General features: G+C 45.1%; 1 protein-coding gene across 9 annotated transcripts in view; it reads left to right on the forward strand.

The window, feature by feature from the left end:
- The window catches only part of Cacna1b (calcium voltage-gated channel subunit alpha1 B), a 162947-nt gene that overhangs the window by 68907 nt on the left and 77513 nt on the right, over positions 1-16527 (forward strand). For 5 of the 9 annotated variants that reach the window (XR_009593741.1, XM_060389664.1, XM_060389665.1 and 2 more), the window contains exons 14-19: positions 115-246; positions 462-534; positions 6460-6577; positions 9992-10059; positions 12560-12666; positions 15503-15565. Coding sequence is in view for 8 of the 9 variants with exons in the window: in XM_060389664.1 (XP_060245647.1) it covers positions 115-246; positions 462-534; positions 6460-6577; positions 9992-10059; positions 12560-12666; positions 15503-15565 (561 nt within the window). In the remaining variant the exon portion in view is untranslated. The remainder of the gene's footprint in view (positions 1-114; positions 247-461; positions 535-6459; positions 6578-9991; positions 10060-12559; positions 12667-15502; positions 15566-16527) is intronic. The other 4 variants (XM_060389667.1, XM_060389669.1, XM_060389668.1 and 1 more) reach the window with 1 other exon arrangement.

The raw sequence follows: 16527 nt of genomic DNA on the forward strand, positions 1-16527 counted from the left end.
ATGCATGCATGCTTCATGTGGAGGTGAGAGCAAGGCTAAATGGAGGGAGCTGGAAGCATGTGAAGCAGCATTCAGTGACTCCACTAGGTTTCAGCCCTCCTTCCTGCCTCACAGGTATTGGAACTCCCTGAGGAACCTGGTGGTTTCCCTCCTCAATTCCATGAAGTCCATCATCAGCCTTCTCTTCCTGCTTTTCCTCTTCATCGTGGTCTTCGCTCTGTTGGGGATGCAGCTGTTTGGGGGACAGTAAGTAGCCCAGGATTAGGGAAGCAGGCCAGGGCCCCGGTGAAGTCAAGCTCAGAGCAGACACTGCTACCCCAGGCCTTTTCCACCTGCCTCCTTCCTGAAGGTTCTCCAATGGGTCTGAGAATGCTGAGAGCACTGGTAATGAGCATGCTGATGTCAAGGAACTGGTCCCCAGGCTCCTCCTGATGGGACTTAAGACTTTTCTTTTTTCTCAGGTTCAACTTTCAAGATGAGACTCCAACCACCAATTTTGATACCTTCCCAGCTGCCATCCTCACTGTCTTCCAGGTGAGGGTTCTTGCACTCTCCTTGGTTCTCAATCTCTCCTAGGAGTGAGGAAAAAGTGAAGTTACATGTTTAAGCACAACACAACAAAAGATAAGCTTTGGCAGGTCCAAGGGAAACTGGGTTGCTACTCTGAGGGTGGTGGTGGTGGGGCAGGTGAAGCTCCTTGGGTTGTCTGTGTCATTTCATCAATTTATTAACTCTAAGGCCTGAAACCAGTTGTTTTCTATCCTCAGAGAAAATCCAGAGCTCTTCCTGAACTTCTCCTATAGGGTCTCAGGCCCAATGGCCCACTACTCTCTTTTCATTCTAGGATATGTACCTACCAATGCCTCTTGGAAAACTGTGGCTGTTGGCCCATTGTTTGTTTGATGGGGGCCTTAAATGATCAGCCCCTCTCTTGGACAGTTTTGTTTTGGGTACTTTCGGTTGGATACTGTCTCCCTTGATATTTAGCCTTCTAATGCTGCCAGAACTGGGCTCGCTGTTCGTGTAGTATCCAATAGATCTGTTTCATGATTCTTGCTTGGATACCTTGTTTGAGAGTAGACAGGACAGGATAGCTGTTGACCTGTCATGATAACTCTTGCAGACTGACAGGCTGGATGGAGATTAGCTCAGGTCTTAGCCCCTGAAGAGGCAGAGCTGAGCCCACTTATATGGAAGAGCCTTTGTTCTTCCTCCCAGAGGGAGGGCATATTTCCAGCTGCTGATCCAAACCTAATGACTAGCCAAGAGAATAACTTGGTCCTAGGATTTATATCTGTGCCCATTCTTGGGTTCTGCAAGGTCACCTGTCCTTATTCCATGGACTCCCTTTATCTTACAAATATTTTAGCTTGCTAACAGATCAGCGGCTTTCCAAGTTTGAGCCTTTAGTGTAGGATGAGGTCTGTCAGCCTCTGGAGACAGAAGAGTTTGCTACAGCCTGGGTTCTTGCAGAGTACATTGTGTCTGTTTGGGGAGTAGATGCTCATGATGGGAAGGATTATTTCTTCCTATGGTTTGTAGGTCTACGGTGCCCAGGTACCAAGGAAGGGAATTTGGGAGAACCGTATCTAAAGCCTGCAGCAAGTATGTTGGAGGAGACAAGAAGTGTGGGCAGGCTGTCCTTTCCTTAATAGGACATCTTGGACTGGAGTGTTAAGATCTACGAAGGGAGACCTTGCCTCTGGACTATGATAAAAGTGTGGGTGGGAGGGTGCAAAGAAGGAAGAAACCCCTAATTTTCTCATGGCAGCCTGCAAATTAAATACTGTGAAATACTGATACCCTAGAAGGGGTTAGCATCCAAAGTTGGGAGGTGAGACTACTTTCAAAGAAAAGTGAATACAGAGCAAGTGCAGAAGTACAGGTGATTCTGAGCTAAGGAACAAAGGAAGAAACCCCCAAGTTGAGGAAAAGCACCCAAGTCAAAGAATAAGAACCAAGTAGAAATCCTAGGAATGAAAGTTATAGCAATTCAAGTTAAAAGTATAGGCGGACTGCACTCTGGACACCATCCCAGGGATGGTGGCAGGCAGTTTGGAAGAGCGAGACACCTGCTGACTGTAGCATGGGGACAAGATAATTGGTACACTGGATGTGCCAAGCTTGGAGGTCAGAGAGGCTGGGGCTGGGGTGCAGCTGAGTGGTAGAGATTTTGCCTAGCATGCACTGAGCCTGAGTTTAGGTCCAGAAAATTTCCACCAAAGGAAATGAGTAAAAAGATGGAGAAGTGGTGAGTTCTAGGCAGACTCAGAGAACATGTTCCCAGAGGCTGAGTGGAGTATAGACTGAGACACACTACAGTGAAGAAAAGCATACTCTGAGGGCAGTCCTAGAGTAGCATTTTATATCAAAAGAGCTCTTCTGATGGCTGATGCCATAACTGACAGATACCAGAGGTCATGAAAAGTAACTTTGGAATATTGGGGTACGGTCTCAGAGCCTAGAACTGTGATTCAGCATTAGGGAGGACCAGAACACTTTTTAAAAGATTTATTTTTTGTTTTATGTATATGAGCATGCTGTCTTCATGCACGGCAGAAGAGGGCATCCGATCTTATTAGAAATGGTTGTTAGCTACCATGTGGTTGCTGGGAATTAAATCTAGGACTGGTGGAAGAGCAGCCAGTGCTCTTAACTTCTGAGCCATCTCTCCAGGCCCCCAGACTGCCCAGGGGCTGCTAGAAGTACTTCAGATGGCCACTAAGGAGAAAAAGTACACTGAAGAAGAAATAGGAGGTCAGGGCCACGTCAGACCAAAGGCCATAAGTTAAGACAGCTTCATTAATTAATTCTCCTAAATATTTAAAGGTTATTTCAATTTTATGTGGACTACAGAGAATATGTAATTTCTTACTTATTTTATGAGCTTAAAATATCATTGATATGAAATACTAAATGAGGATAATACAAGAAAAGAAAAATGTATGTCATGATCACAGAGGTGAAAACATCCAGAAGAAAAAATCCTTTATAAATCAAATACAGATATACTTAAACTGTTTTTCATAAACTCTGTGTGGTTGCTCATATGTCCAATTCTAGCACTCAGGAAGAGGAGACACGAGGATTTGTGAGTTTGAGGCAAACCTGAGCTATATAGCAAGAAGCACCCTCCCCCCCAAAAAAAAAATGGTAGAGCAGAATCATAAAATAATAAGGAACAAGAGAAAAATTGTCTTTATAAATTCCTCGAAATTTTCTTAGACTATAAGACAACTTCATGTTAGGAAGTCATTGAATGTACTCATAATGTTTACAAGTTAAGGAAGAGGTATTTGGACAGGAGACAAAGTACATCTGGCAGGGTAAAGAGACAGTATGAAGTTCAGCAGGTTATACCAGTGTCATTAGCCCTGGTGTAGTAGAATAAGAAAAAAAATTCAGGATTTTTTAAGAATTGTCAAGAAAGGAAAATATTCATTAAAAATAAAATATAGGTACTGTCATTGCATATATCGTGGGATAAGCTGGTTAGTCATACAGAAGAACATGAAACTGGGCTGGTGACATGGCTTGTTGGGTAAGAGCACTTGCTATGCAATCCTGACAACCCAAGTCCAACTAGCTCACATGAAGTTAGAAGGAAAGAACTAAGCACTCTGGCCTCTGCACATGCAGTGCAATGTGGGGGTGCCCCTCCATCCCCCGCTTTCTCACACACTAATAAAAACTGAACAAACACAATCAGGATTTCTACATTATACCTAGTATGACCAAAAAGAAATTTTTTTTAGAGCACACATAAGTGCCATGTTATTAACTAAAGGTAGGGAAGGCATTAAAGAAAATGTTGTTTTCAGTATAAACAACAACAACAACACAAAACAAAACAGAACAAAAACCACGGACTATAGCATCCACTGGTAGTACAAACGCAGTACAAAACCAGTACAAACACACAGCACAAAGGCAATAATCAACCAATTTGGTCCATTGAAAGAAACCATTAAAATAACGTTTAAAATTCCAGAGCCAGGGAGATCTTTCTAGTGTCAACAAATAACAAAGGATTAGTTTCTAGAATTTATTGAAAACACTTACAGATCAAAAAGAAAAGGTACTGTAGTAGGAGAAGTCTAAGATACAGAGCAGCAGCAGAAGAAAGGAAAGGCTGGTGAAGAAACTAGTAAATAAGCCAGTGAAACTGTGGTCAGTCCTACTGACTACATCCTGATTTCATCATCCAGAGGGATGCAAATTAAACCTACAGTTACCATCCTCCCCACCTCTCATTGTAGCCAAAATTACATCAGAGTTTAGAGAAGCCATGGCTTCTCTTCTCCACGTCCTGATGGTGGGTGGTTAAAATCATGCTGAACAGTGATTTCCTAGCATCCTATGAAACCCATGTATCAGCAAGTCCTGTGCTAGATGCTTGCAGCTCAGGTGTACTGATGTGTGTGAGAGGGCTCAGCAACAGCTGTAATGGCAAGGCTGGGTGCTCATCATCTAGGGAAAACAGCTGACCTAGAGGTAAATGTGTCAGCATGGATACAACTCACAAAAATAATTTTGAGCACAACAAATAAGTGTCAGGGGAATTTGATATTGTTATATAATATTGGATACTGTATAAAAGTTTGCATGAAATGATAAAGCCAGGAAATTGTATAACTGGTAGTGGGGTGCTGGTGAGTCCCATCAAGAGACTTCAGCCTCATTTAGATGCTTATCTTTATTTTTAAAACTTACATTTTATTTTAAGTTATTTTTTTTATGTGGGTATGTGTGAGTGTAAATGTCCCAAAGACCAGAAGAAGGGGTTGGATCTCCTGGAATTGGAGTTATAGGCAGTTGTGAGCTGCTGCTGTGGGTGCTGAGAACTGAATTCCAGACCTTTAACTACCAAGCTGCCTCTCCAGCCATGGGTGCTTAATTTCTTAGCCTGCTTGATAGATATATGAGTACTACAATTTGTTTTCTGTTTAAAATGTTGCATAATCAGAGGTTAGAAAGATGGCTTCGGAGTTCCAGGGGATCTGACAGATAGTTGTGAACTGCCATGTGGATGCTAGGAATTGAACTTGGATCCTCTGCAAGAGCAAGTGTTTTAAACTGCTGAGCCATCTTTCCAGTATGAAATTTATAATCTTAAATACAAGGATCAAAATCTAAAAGTAAACAAGTTATATACTTTAATAGGATTAATAATTTAGAAAAAAGGTTTGCTGTTGTTGTTGTTTTGAAATCCCTGTATATTTTATGGCAGCTTTAGCCAATAGATTTGAAAACTTAGATGACACATACATTTTTTTTTAATGAGTAAACAGTAATTACAAAATTTGGATTAAGAAGAAAAGAGCTGGACACTGTCTTTCTGCTTTCTGTCCTGAACCCATTAGCTGTAAGTTGAGTTTTATATTGTCCTCAGGGAGCAGGTGCTAGTTAGCAGAAGCAAGACATTGCAGAGGAAAAAAGGTTTTCCACGGCATCAGTGTGTTTTGACACCATGCTCACAGGAACAGTGCAAGTCAAGCAGCATATGGACCAGAAAGTAAGCCCCGGGATGGTGGGGTGACTCCTGGGGCCCTGCCTGTTTCAGCTACCAATTTGGGTTCAACAGTAACAGCCATGATGTGGATGGAAAATACCCAAGAGTGACCAAGACTTGGAGGGAGTTACCTGTTGTAACAAGTCTCAGGACTTTCTGGGTGGCCCTAGTTATGATGGTGGCATAACATATGGAAAGATAAAATGCTGAAGAGTAAAATATGGTGCTTTGGGACATGCTTTCCATGGATAGAAAATTGGCTATCGGAGAAATATGATTCAGTGGTGAAGGCTGCGGTATTCAATGCATGGAAAAATGGACTCTCATAAGAAAAACAGGATACCCGTACTACACAGGGTTCCAGATGGATTAGAAACTTATGTAAAAAGTCATACTTTAAAATGATCAAATAAATATCTGACCAGAATAAAGGATGGAAAAGAGGGCAGTGCAGGGAGAGAGCCCATGACCCTTGGGGCAAGTGAGTTCTTCAGGCTCCTAGACCAGAACTGTCAATGCTACTTAAATATGTTTTAAAAAAATAAAAGTAGAGATGATGTTTGCTGAAGGGCAAAAATTGCATTTAGTCTGTGAGAGTGAAACTATATGGTTAAAGGTGGTTGGAACCTGGAGAGTCAAAGGCTGAGCTTCCATCATGTGGCTATGAGCAGCTTGTTCCCTTCTCTGACTCTTGCTGCTCTCAGTGAAACGCTAGTGTGGTCAGGGTGGCCCCAGATGGCTTCACCTTCCTGTTCCTGGACCATTTCCTGTTGCCTGGACTTTTGGAATTCCTGTAATCTAAAAATGTGTACATGCCACACTGCCCAATGATGTATATAAGCCCTGATTCAAGTCTGTGTTTGTGTGTACATGAACATTTGTGCATGTGTGCTGTGTACTCTTGGGTGTGGTACTGATAGGCTCTATCTTAATTTTTCTTCTTTTAGATCCTGACAGGAGAGGACTGGAATGCTGTGATGTATCATGGGATTGAGTCACAAGGTGGAGTCAGCAAAGGCATGTTTTCTTCCTTTTACTTCATCGTCCTAACGTTGTTTGGAAACTGTATCCTTCTTGGGGCTAAGTACAGTAGTTTATATTCAGCATTCTTCCTGTGGCCATCTCATGGTGGTAAGGCATATGTAAAGATAAAATGCTAAAGAGTAGAGTACTCCAGAAGGGCTGGGTATGCAAGCAGTTCCTCCTCAGAATGTGGGTGATGTACATCCCTAGGATGCCAGAGCACTGAGTGTGGAGGCACCATATAGGTAAGGAGCATCTAGAAGTTGAGGCTACCAGGGGCTCAGGAAAACTTTGAATAGCCTTGGAGTCCTTGCAAGAAGATATGGATATGGAATGGGTAGGGAAAGAGGCTTTCTACCCTGTTAAGTTTGAGTAAATTTTGGCACAGGACTTTTACAAAACCTCCCCTGCTGGAAATAGAAATTTATAGAGCTTTGCTTCAGGCCAGAGAAAGGCAGGGGAGAGTGGGCTATCTACCCTCTGAACCAAGGCAGACCCAGCAGCATCAGCCCAGGGAGAGCATGGAGAGAAAAATGGGGCCAAGAAGAATCCACATGACTGATGCCTGCCAGAGTGAGAGGTGGAAGAAACAGGTGTGAATGTGGTTTGAATGCACGTGAGGCAGGAAATGCAGCCTCAGGAGGGTTAAGGTTAGTGGGTTTTTTGTGGAATGCAGCTGGGTATTTGGCCTTTGAGGGGTGGTGGGGGTCTTAGCCTTAACTAATAGCTCTGGTTTAGGGTCTGAGAATGTGTATTATAACAGATTCACAAGCAGAGTCTGATATGCTGGTCTAGGAATCTCATTTAGAGAAAGTGGTAGAACATTGTGGAGCCCAGAAACACATTGTAAGATGGAACCAAATATCTGTGAATTGTTGCACAGCTACCTCTGTAAAGGTGGTTCTTATACAGCTCTGGTTTCAGAGAAGGAAGGGAACTGCAGTGTTAGCTTCATGCTAGATCAAAGCCACTATACAATTTTCCACAGCAGTTAGGGTTCTCTAGAGTAACAGAATTTATAGAATGAAAAAAAAATATGTACATATGTGTATATATGTGTGTGTGTGTGTGTGTGTGTGTGTGTGTATGAGATTTATTAGGATGACTTACAGGCTGTGGTCTAGCTAATCCAACAGTGGCTGTCTATGAGCAGGATGTTCAAGAACCTAGTAGTTATTCAGTCCACAAGGCTGGATGTCTCAGCTGGTCTTCAGTAGATGCTGGAATCCCAAAGAAGTAGGCTCCAATGCTAGTGAAGCAATGGACTTACTAACAAGAGAAGAGCAAGGAGGCAAAAAGCTAAAGCTTCCTTCTTCCATGTCCTTGTACAGGCTTCTAGCAGAAGGTATGGCCCAGATTAGAGGTTTTCCCAACTCAAATGATCTGGATTAAAGGCATGTCTTCATACCTCACAGATCAGGATTAGGAATGGATCTTCTTCTTTGAAATTAAGCAAAAATCCGTCATAGGCATGCCCTCTGTATTTGGGTTTTAGTTGATTCCAGGTGTAGTAAAGGTGACAACCAAGAATTGCCATCACAGCAGTTAAACACTGACACTTAGGCCAGGCCTATCAGCCACCAAGTGTCTCCCTTCATGTTAATTAGGGGGGTTTCTGATGAGCTTGTATTTACCTCTGGCAGGATACACAGATGATTGCTACCCTTAGCTCTGTTTTGGGTGTGGAAAAACCTCTGGGTGTATGTGGGAGGGTTAGTTCATAGGGTATATAGTGCTTAGAGATATCCTTTGTGGTGCTGCTGCAGCCCTAAGCAGGCTCAGGCTCAGCTGTAACAATGCCCTGGGCCATGAACCCCAGCCAGAAACTCTGGTTGTATAGAGGTTGGTTATGGCTGCACAGTTATTGCTTGCCTGGTATAGAGCAGGGCAATGGGGAGAATGGCACTGCCTGGCAACAGTGAGTCCCCAGACCTAGGGTGAAAGAGGCCTAAGTCCTGTGAGCACTGGGCCCTGAGGAAAGCCTTCTCCCAGGGGCTATGAAATAGGGTCTGCAACATTTTGGATTATCAGGATAAAGGACATTTAATTAATTAATCAGTTAATGCCAGGGCTTGCACTGGCCAGTTTGCTAGCAGTACCAAGGTTAATTCCAAATTTTGAGACAACTCAGAAGAGTAACCTATATGAGAGGTAAACCTATATGAGAGGTGAGCAATAGCAGTGCATGCCATAATCAGTAATAGGTCTTTTCCCATGTGGGAAGAAACTTATGGGAATGGCAGTGATAGAATAACCAGGTTCTGCTGAGATCCAGGGACCTAGTTCAGGTAGCTCATCCTATTTTAGTGACTATTCTGTTGCATGGAGACACCATGACCATAGTGACTCTTATGAAAGAAAGCATTTAATTGGGGCTGGCTTACAATTTCAAAGATTTAGTCCATTGTCATCATGGCATAATGACATGGCGGTGCTGCAATGGTAGCATGTAGGCTAACAGGGTGCTAGAGAAGTAGCTAAGAGCCTACATCTGGTCTGAAGGCAGTAGGGAGAGGCTCCAGGCCTGGATTAGGCTCCTGGAAACTCAAAGGCCACCCCCAGTAACACATTTTCTCTAACAAGGCCACACCTCCTAATCCTTTCAAATAGTGCCCCTCTCTGGTGACCAAACATTTAAATCTCTGAGCCTGTGAGGGCCATTCTCATTCAAACAGCCATATACATTGTGTAACTGGGCTTCCTTGTTCCTAAAGGTCGTGGCAACACTTCACCATAGAGTTGCAGGGAGTCAGTTCAGGGTGGAGTGCGAGGTTGGGCACTCAGACCATTTGTGTAACATCCTCTCATTTCCAGTGTTACTCAGGGGAATGCATTGGGGAATTCACAATGAAACAGAAAGTAAAAATAAGAGAACCTGCAAGACAGGGAGGAACTGGGCCCAGAAGGTGCTGGTCTTGGTTGGATTTGTCTGTTGGTTGGATAGGTTCACATCAGAGCCCAGGAGGGGTGGGGCCTGTGAAGGCAGGTGTGTTTGTTTCAAGGCTTCTCCTGCACATGGTATCAGAGAAGAGCTGGGGATAAAGGAAGGCAGGGTATATCCTCTGAAGGAGGCGAAGGCAAACTGATTAAACACGACCTTTAATCTTTGGTTCTACAGCATCATCCCCAGAGATTATGGATGAGAAAAAAATCTCTCTCTCTTTCTCTCTCTCTTTCTCTCAGTCCCTCTCTCTCTTTCTATGTGTGTGTGTGTGTTAAGAGAAGGTTGAGCCATGTGAAACTGTAGAGGTGCAATTCAGCTGGTGAGAAAAGAGGATGTGGGGGTGGGGCTTGTACACCTGGGTACACCAGGCCCTAGAACAGGCTGATGGTTTCAGGGGAGAGAGGCTGGAGACTTGATTATATGGACATTTCTGTCTTTCATGAGCAACCATAATGATAATATGAGACAGTGTGTAGAGCAGAGGGCTGCCTTCCTTAGCTGGACCCAACCAGACACCCTACTGAATGTTTTCCTTGCCATTGCTGTGGACAACCTTGCCAATGCCCAGGAGTTGACCAAGGTACGTAAAATGCCAGCTGCTGACTGGAAGGGTTAGAAGGTCTGAGACTCAGTAAGCTCACTCTGGATGAAATTATAGAGCTCTGAGGAAGACCAGCTTTGGGGTCAGGGTCCTTGTGACTTTTCTCCAGGGGAAGCTCATGAGCAGAGAGACATTAATCTGGGCTCTGGGCACATAGGATTGCCACAGAAGCAAGGAGGGACATGACCATAAAGGTACGTATATATGTGGACAGGCTCCCAGAGAAGCTGTGGCTTTGGGAGAAAGAAGGGCCAACAGGGTAGAGTGTTGGCGCACAGGAGGTACATGCTAATAGGCCACCTATGTCACAGGAGTGCAGGTTCCTCATGCATGCTGAGATAGTAGCTATGTGATAAGAGCAAGACAAGATGTGTGAGTGAGCCCCAGGGAAAGGGCAGCAAGGGGACACCTATGGTGCTGCCCTCAGATGTTTGGCTTGGCTGGAACCAGAGGAACAGTGGTGATTCTTTCTATGCACATCTGCATCACAGCAGGATAGCGCCTGCTCTAGGCAGTGCCCAGCAGAGACAATTCAATATTCATTTCTTATATTCAAGCCCAGTGGGGGACATGATTATACACGGATCTCTCTCTCTGGTTTCCCTCTAGAAGCCACAACCCCCTATTTAGCAACCCTCAGTCCTGTGTCCTGCTACCTGCTGTGTAGCTAGGCTACCTGCTGTTGGCCGTAAGCTTACATTTTGATTCAAGTTCTGTCTGGCTCCAGTATGAAGGCTGCTACCATGTACATCACAAATGTTCTATATGCATGCATGTACCATGTCTCTGTAAGGGGTGACATGCTGTGTGTTCACTGGTGCTCAAGTTGGCACCTGTGCACATCTCCCAAGTCTGACCTTAGCAAATGTTTTGCTCATTCTGGGCCTGAGGGGCAGGTTTAGATGCTTTGGAGAGAGCATAGCTAGGCAGTGTAGTGGCCATGAGCTTCCTTTGGCTTCCATTTAGCATGATGTCCTGGGCTTCTCTTTTGCTCTGATCTCTGGCTCCTGAGGATTCAGAAATGCTACCAGCTTGCTTGTTGTTGTCATCAGTATGGCCAGTGCTGAGTATTGCCATCCAGGTGTGGTCAGATCCCTGGCTGGGATCGTAGCTAGGGGAACCGATGTATTTCCAGAGCTGTCTTTGGTGTTAGTGTTTCTGAGAATATGTGAATTTGGAATACAAGCCATGTTAACTCCTGTGAAGGAGTACACTTGAGTCCTAGCCTCTCCAAGTTCTCATGTGGGTGAGGAGGCAGTGTCTTCAGGGACCTGCTTATGTATACAGCTTTCTATGGTGGATCCTATACAGAAATCCTCCTGCCTTGGGAATTGGGACCAATGGAGGCCTATCTCTCTGGCCACATGACACTGCCTCAATTAGGCAGGAGTTCTAGATGGGAAGGGCCTATTCCATCCTTTGTCAACTAGCTTTCATTGCTAGACAAAAAACTAGAGCAGGATAAATATGTAGAAAATTTCATTTTGCCTTATGATTTCAGAGATTATCATCCATTGTTGCCTGACTCTAATGTTCCTAGGCCTGGGGCAAAGTCAACATCATGACAAAAAGTTGTGGCAGGTCACAGTTGCTCTCTTAACAGTAGCATTGTATTGAAATTATCTGGGCATTGACTGGCAGTTTAGTTTTTGTCACTTTTCTGTTCTTCAAGATGCAGGTATATTTTAGGAGGGCTAGCTTTCAGGGGAGTTAACCTAGGTAGGTCTAGGCTTTGGGGTTTTAAGAAATCATGGGGGAGGCCCAGTAGTTCACATGGATAGCATGCAGGTCTTTCTTCTTGGGTCATGGACTCAGCAGTGGTACTGATCCAGAGTTTTAGAGTATAGCTTGTTGGTTTTGCATAGTGACATGGGGTCAAGTCCAGAGGGTCTGTCTCTTCCTGGATAGGTAACTGCACACATACAGGTTCTATTGCAATGGCAAATAGTGTGGCTTCATGGGATCTGATTGGTTCAGGCAGAGAAACTCAAAGGTTGCATCTGGACCTAGTAGGAATAGGGAAGAGTTTGACCTTATTCCCAGCCTTGTGAGGTAGGCTACCTTTGTTTAAGTGGTTCAAGAGCTCCTAGAAAGATAGGGTGATGGAAAAAAAAGACAGATTTTCTGTGATGAACCTGAGGTAAAAAGTAAAAATCTGGTAGTGGCTTTCTGGCTACAAAGCACAGATACAGGGTCATTAACTTGTGAACATGCTGGAGATGACACAAACTAGACAACACTGATGCAGGAAGTCCAGATACCAATGCTGCTGGCCACAGATTCAGGAGGGGAGGCATTGAAAAATGTTGAAGACAACTCATCCTGGGTCACAAGGGACTCTGTCCACCCAGGACATGGATGTCTGCCCCAGTGTCTGGAGGGAAGAAGAGGATAGAGGCATTAGAGAGAAGAACTGATAGCCTTAGAGTGGCAGCCAGTCAATTTTTGACTTGGGAAGACAGTTTTGTTGTTCCAACAGGATGAAGAGGAGATGGAAGAAGCAGCCAATCAGAAGCTTGCTCTACAGAAGGCCAAAGAAGTTGCTGAAGTCAGCCCCATGTCTGCTGCCAACATCTCTATCGCTGCGTAAGGCCCCTGGGAGTGGGATAGCTGGGTGGCATTGGGTAGCAGCAGAGCCCATGTCTTCCTCAGAACCTCTGCCCTGCCTAGGGCTGGCAAAGGCATAGCTGTCCCCTCGAATCATCTTGAAAGGAGCCTGAGCAAAGGGCTTGGTTGAGCATAATTTGTGGCTTTCCCAGCCTGAAGGTAGACAGAGTGCAAGGGTGTGGCCTTCATGCTAGACAGGGTTAGCTGGGCTCTGATTTACAGGATGGTGTCTGGGTGGCCCTAGTGCTCCTATCTTGGCAAAGCCCTCAGGGTATTGAGGAGTCAGCATGTAGATCTTACACATAATTTTCCAGAAATGTACTTTGTAAGATAAAAGGTTCTAGTGGCATCCCAGCCACTTCCAAATATGTCTCTGCAAGCACTTTGTAAGGCAGATCTCCTTTGTAGGAAGATCTGGTCTCCCTGCCATCCAGCTGGCTCTCATGTACAGTTTATAGAGGGTTAGGGACTGTGGGGGAACTTACTGTTTAGAAGTCAGGAAAGTTGGGCACATGGCCTGGCCATAGGTGACTCTCGGCAGGAGCTTATCTGCTAGCACTGAAGCTGCACTCACCCGCCACATACTTTTCATAGCCCGGGCACATGGCTTTGACTTGGCCCCGTGTGGTGACTTATGCCTGTACTACTAAATTATGTGTTGAAATTGGTTGATTGTAGATACTGATGTAGTGATTGAGTGCATGTGTGTGTATGTGTGTACCCAAAGTGGTCCTGCTCCTTCCCAAAGGTTACCAGATAGTATTTTCAGAGGACTTGTCTCCAAGCCTAGCAGAAAACATTTGGCCTGGGGGTTGTCAGCTGGAATGGCTGCGGTCCATAGGGACCAATGCTAAAAGCCAGGCAGGCTTAGGGCATGGCATTTGTTGTTTAGATGGCTCAGTGTTCTATCCTGTTGTTTCACTGTCTGGCCAGTTCAGTTGTTGATTAGTTGGCCAGTTTAATTCAATAACTTGATCCTGAGGTTGAATAGCCCTGGCAGGCATCCTTGCCCATTTCCTTTATGTGGGCTCTGTGAACTGGTGGTGGTCTTTTGTAGAGAGGACAGCAGGTAAGTGTTTGGCAAAATCGGCTTCCTGCTTCATGTAGACCTGTGGTATGAAGTGATGTTCTTTTTAGTACTTACTCTCTGCTGCTCCTAGAAAAGAGCAGCTCCTGCTGCCTTTAGGGCTTCCATTCCTGGAGGTGTTCTTGTCTAGACTGATGCCTAGAGAAAAGAGTCTAGGGTCCTTGGCATAGCCCAGAAGAAACTGCCTTAATGCTCCTTCCCTGTTCAGAGACACCGTTGTAGATGTGGTGCATCCCCAAGAATGGAATGTGTGCAGTAGTATGTTAATCATTCTGGTTTGAGTAGAGATTCTGGAGAGTCAGCCACTCTGGTGAGGCCTTTCCCATGTGCATGGTGCTGAGCGTGGGGGTGCTGCTGCTAGTTCTTGCCACTCATGATAAGACCTCTGGGGGCCCAGGAACTGTATGTGAGTTATCCCATGTGGTTTGCTGCCAGACTGGGAAGAATGTGGTTGTAATGAACCCCTTGTCTTGGCAGTTTTTCTCACAGCTGTGTCTTGTATCAGCATGGGGAGAAGCTCTCGGTGCTATGTGGCTGCTGAAGAACCTTCAGTATGCATGATGAGACCTTCTGTATTCTGTAGATGACAGATGATTCCAGAATTGCTGGGATGTACTCCTGTAGCCCTGCAGAAGCTACTCATGTTTCTAGAACATGATTCTCTCTGCAGCACATCATTCTTGCCTAGTCTTCTAGGCACACACAGAGAATCTCACTCAAGTCTTACATTGTCTCACATTGACAGTATCACATGTTCTTAAAACATTCACACATGCTTATAATCTCCTACTCACAATCTTACACACTCAAAATCTCACACTGCCAAGTCCTGTGTTCACACTCATGATCTCATAAAATCATACTCATAATCTTACACTCACAGCCACTCTCTCAGCAGCATTGTGATATGCTTACGTGTCTGTACACACTGTACACACTCAGTGTACACACTGAGGCTCTATGAAGATGAACTGTTTGAGTTTAGAGTGTGCAAAGATCTTGGCCTTTACAAGGGGGCACTGAAATATGCCTGGATGTCCCCTGAAGCCATTGTAAAAGGAAAGGACTGTAAAGAGATTGTTGTTATCTCTGTTGTTTTTGGGAAAACCTCTGGACATCACTTGGAAATGGCTACAATAGCCACATGGAATGTGTATTGCTGACACAGTCTGATTGTTTCCTGTAGGCGTCTTTGTGTCCTGGAAGCCATAGGACTTGAGTCTGGGAACTGAGGGTCTGGGAGCAGAGAACAGATACTTATGGGGGAGGTGTAGGGGGAGGTGGCGGGACATGGACAGCCCACAGGTTAGGGTATTCTTCCCTCCTGTATTTGCCATGTATTCATCCAAGGCCTTCAGGTCAGTCTGCTGGGTCTCTGGGCATGCTGGAATTGCCAGAACTCTTCCCAGACCACTCCTTCTTAAGGCAGTGTGGGGCAGGCTGTGGTGAGGGATGGTCTCTGAGAGAACTGTGTCTTGTCTTCCAGCCATGTAGGATTTGCTGGTTCACTTTAGCCTCACTTTTTCTGCACATATGAAATTGGCTCTCAACTTCTCTTTAGTGCTGGTCTTGGCTAGTGCCTGTCTGGTGGATGCTTCTCTAGCCTTCTGCCAGATGTGCACTGTGGCCTGCACCTGCACTCATGTGGTACTCAAGTGTCACTTGTGTCTCAGAACGTTCTCTCTGGTTTTCTCACTCCTATTTATGTTTTGTTTCTTGCATGTGCAGTTTTGTAAAGCAAACTCGAGGTACTGTATCTCGCAGCTCATCTGTCTCCAGCGTAACCTCACCGTGAGTGGTTCTGCTATGATTCTCCATCTGTGGCTCCATGATAACTATGTGCACACACCCCCCCTCCACTCCTAACTGCTTTCCCTAAAGTCATTTGCTTCATGGGCAGTACCAGCCCAGCCTTCTGTGGGAATGGTGGGCATGTTCCCTGTTGTCCCCAAGCTCTACTCACAGGCCCAGATATTTCTGAGCTTGGCCCTCCTTTCCCTTCTGGTCTCTGTCCTTTCATCTGCTGTTTGTCTGTGTGCAGTCACTCTAGTACCTTGTATATATCTGTTTCTTGGATAGGGTGGAGCTCTGTGGACTCAGCTCTTCTGTGGTTCTCATGAGCCCTATGAACAGGGATGGCAGAAAGGGTTCTTGGGGACATTTCTTGGTTCCTCCTAATCCCTCCTGACTTTGGGGAGAATGTATCAGTTATTCTGAGGCAGTCCTTGTTTAGCATGAACAAAGCTGCTATAGAATTTATAGTACATAGGTCAGGAAATACTAAAAACCCCAGGGTAGGAACTGAGGGCCTAGGAGCAGAATGGGGTGCTCACTGGAAAGAAAGTGAGGTAGGTAGCAGAATATACTGGGCTTCCTGACAGTGACACTAGCCTGGCTAGTTGGCCCGAGTAGCACTTCCTAGGAGATGTGCTCTTGGCGCTTCCATTAAAGATAAGGCCAGGCATTGTAAGCAAGGGTCCCTTATTTTTCTCCTGGCTCCATCCAAGCTCCCAGGAGAAGTGCCACTGTCTTCTGCCAGTGGCTCCTTGTACTCAAGAAGGAATGTTTGTAGTTGGGCCCTCTGCATAGGTAGCCAAGGTACCCTCTGTGTCTTGTGCCTGCTTTGTGTGCCTCTTTGACCATAGCACAGGCAATCTGTCTTCTCTCAATCATAAGATGCTGCTGCATGTTGGACCCTGATGCCTGATGGGGGAGAAAGCCTTCTGGGACTTCAGTGGTCCATATGACAGAAG

The sequence above is a fragment of the Meriones unguiculatus genome, chromosome 8, assembly GCF_030254825.1.
Source record: "Meriones unguiculatus strain TT.TT164.6M chromosome 8, Bangor_MerUng_6.1, whole genome shotgun sequence".
Lineage (NCBI taxonomy): Eukaryota > Metazoa > Chordata > Mammalia > Rodentia > Muridae > Meriones > Meriones unguiculatus.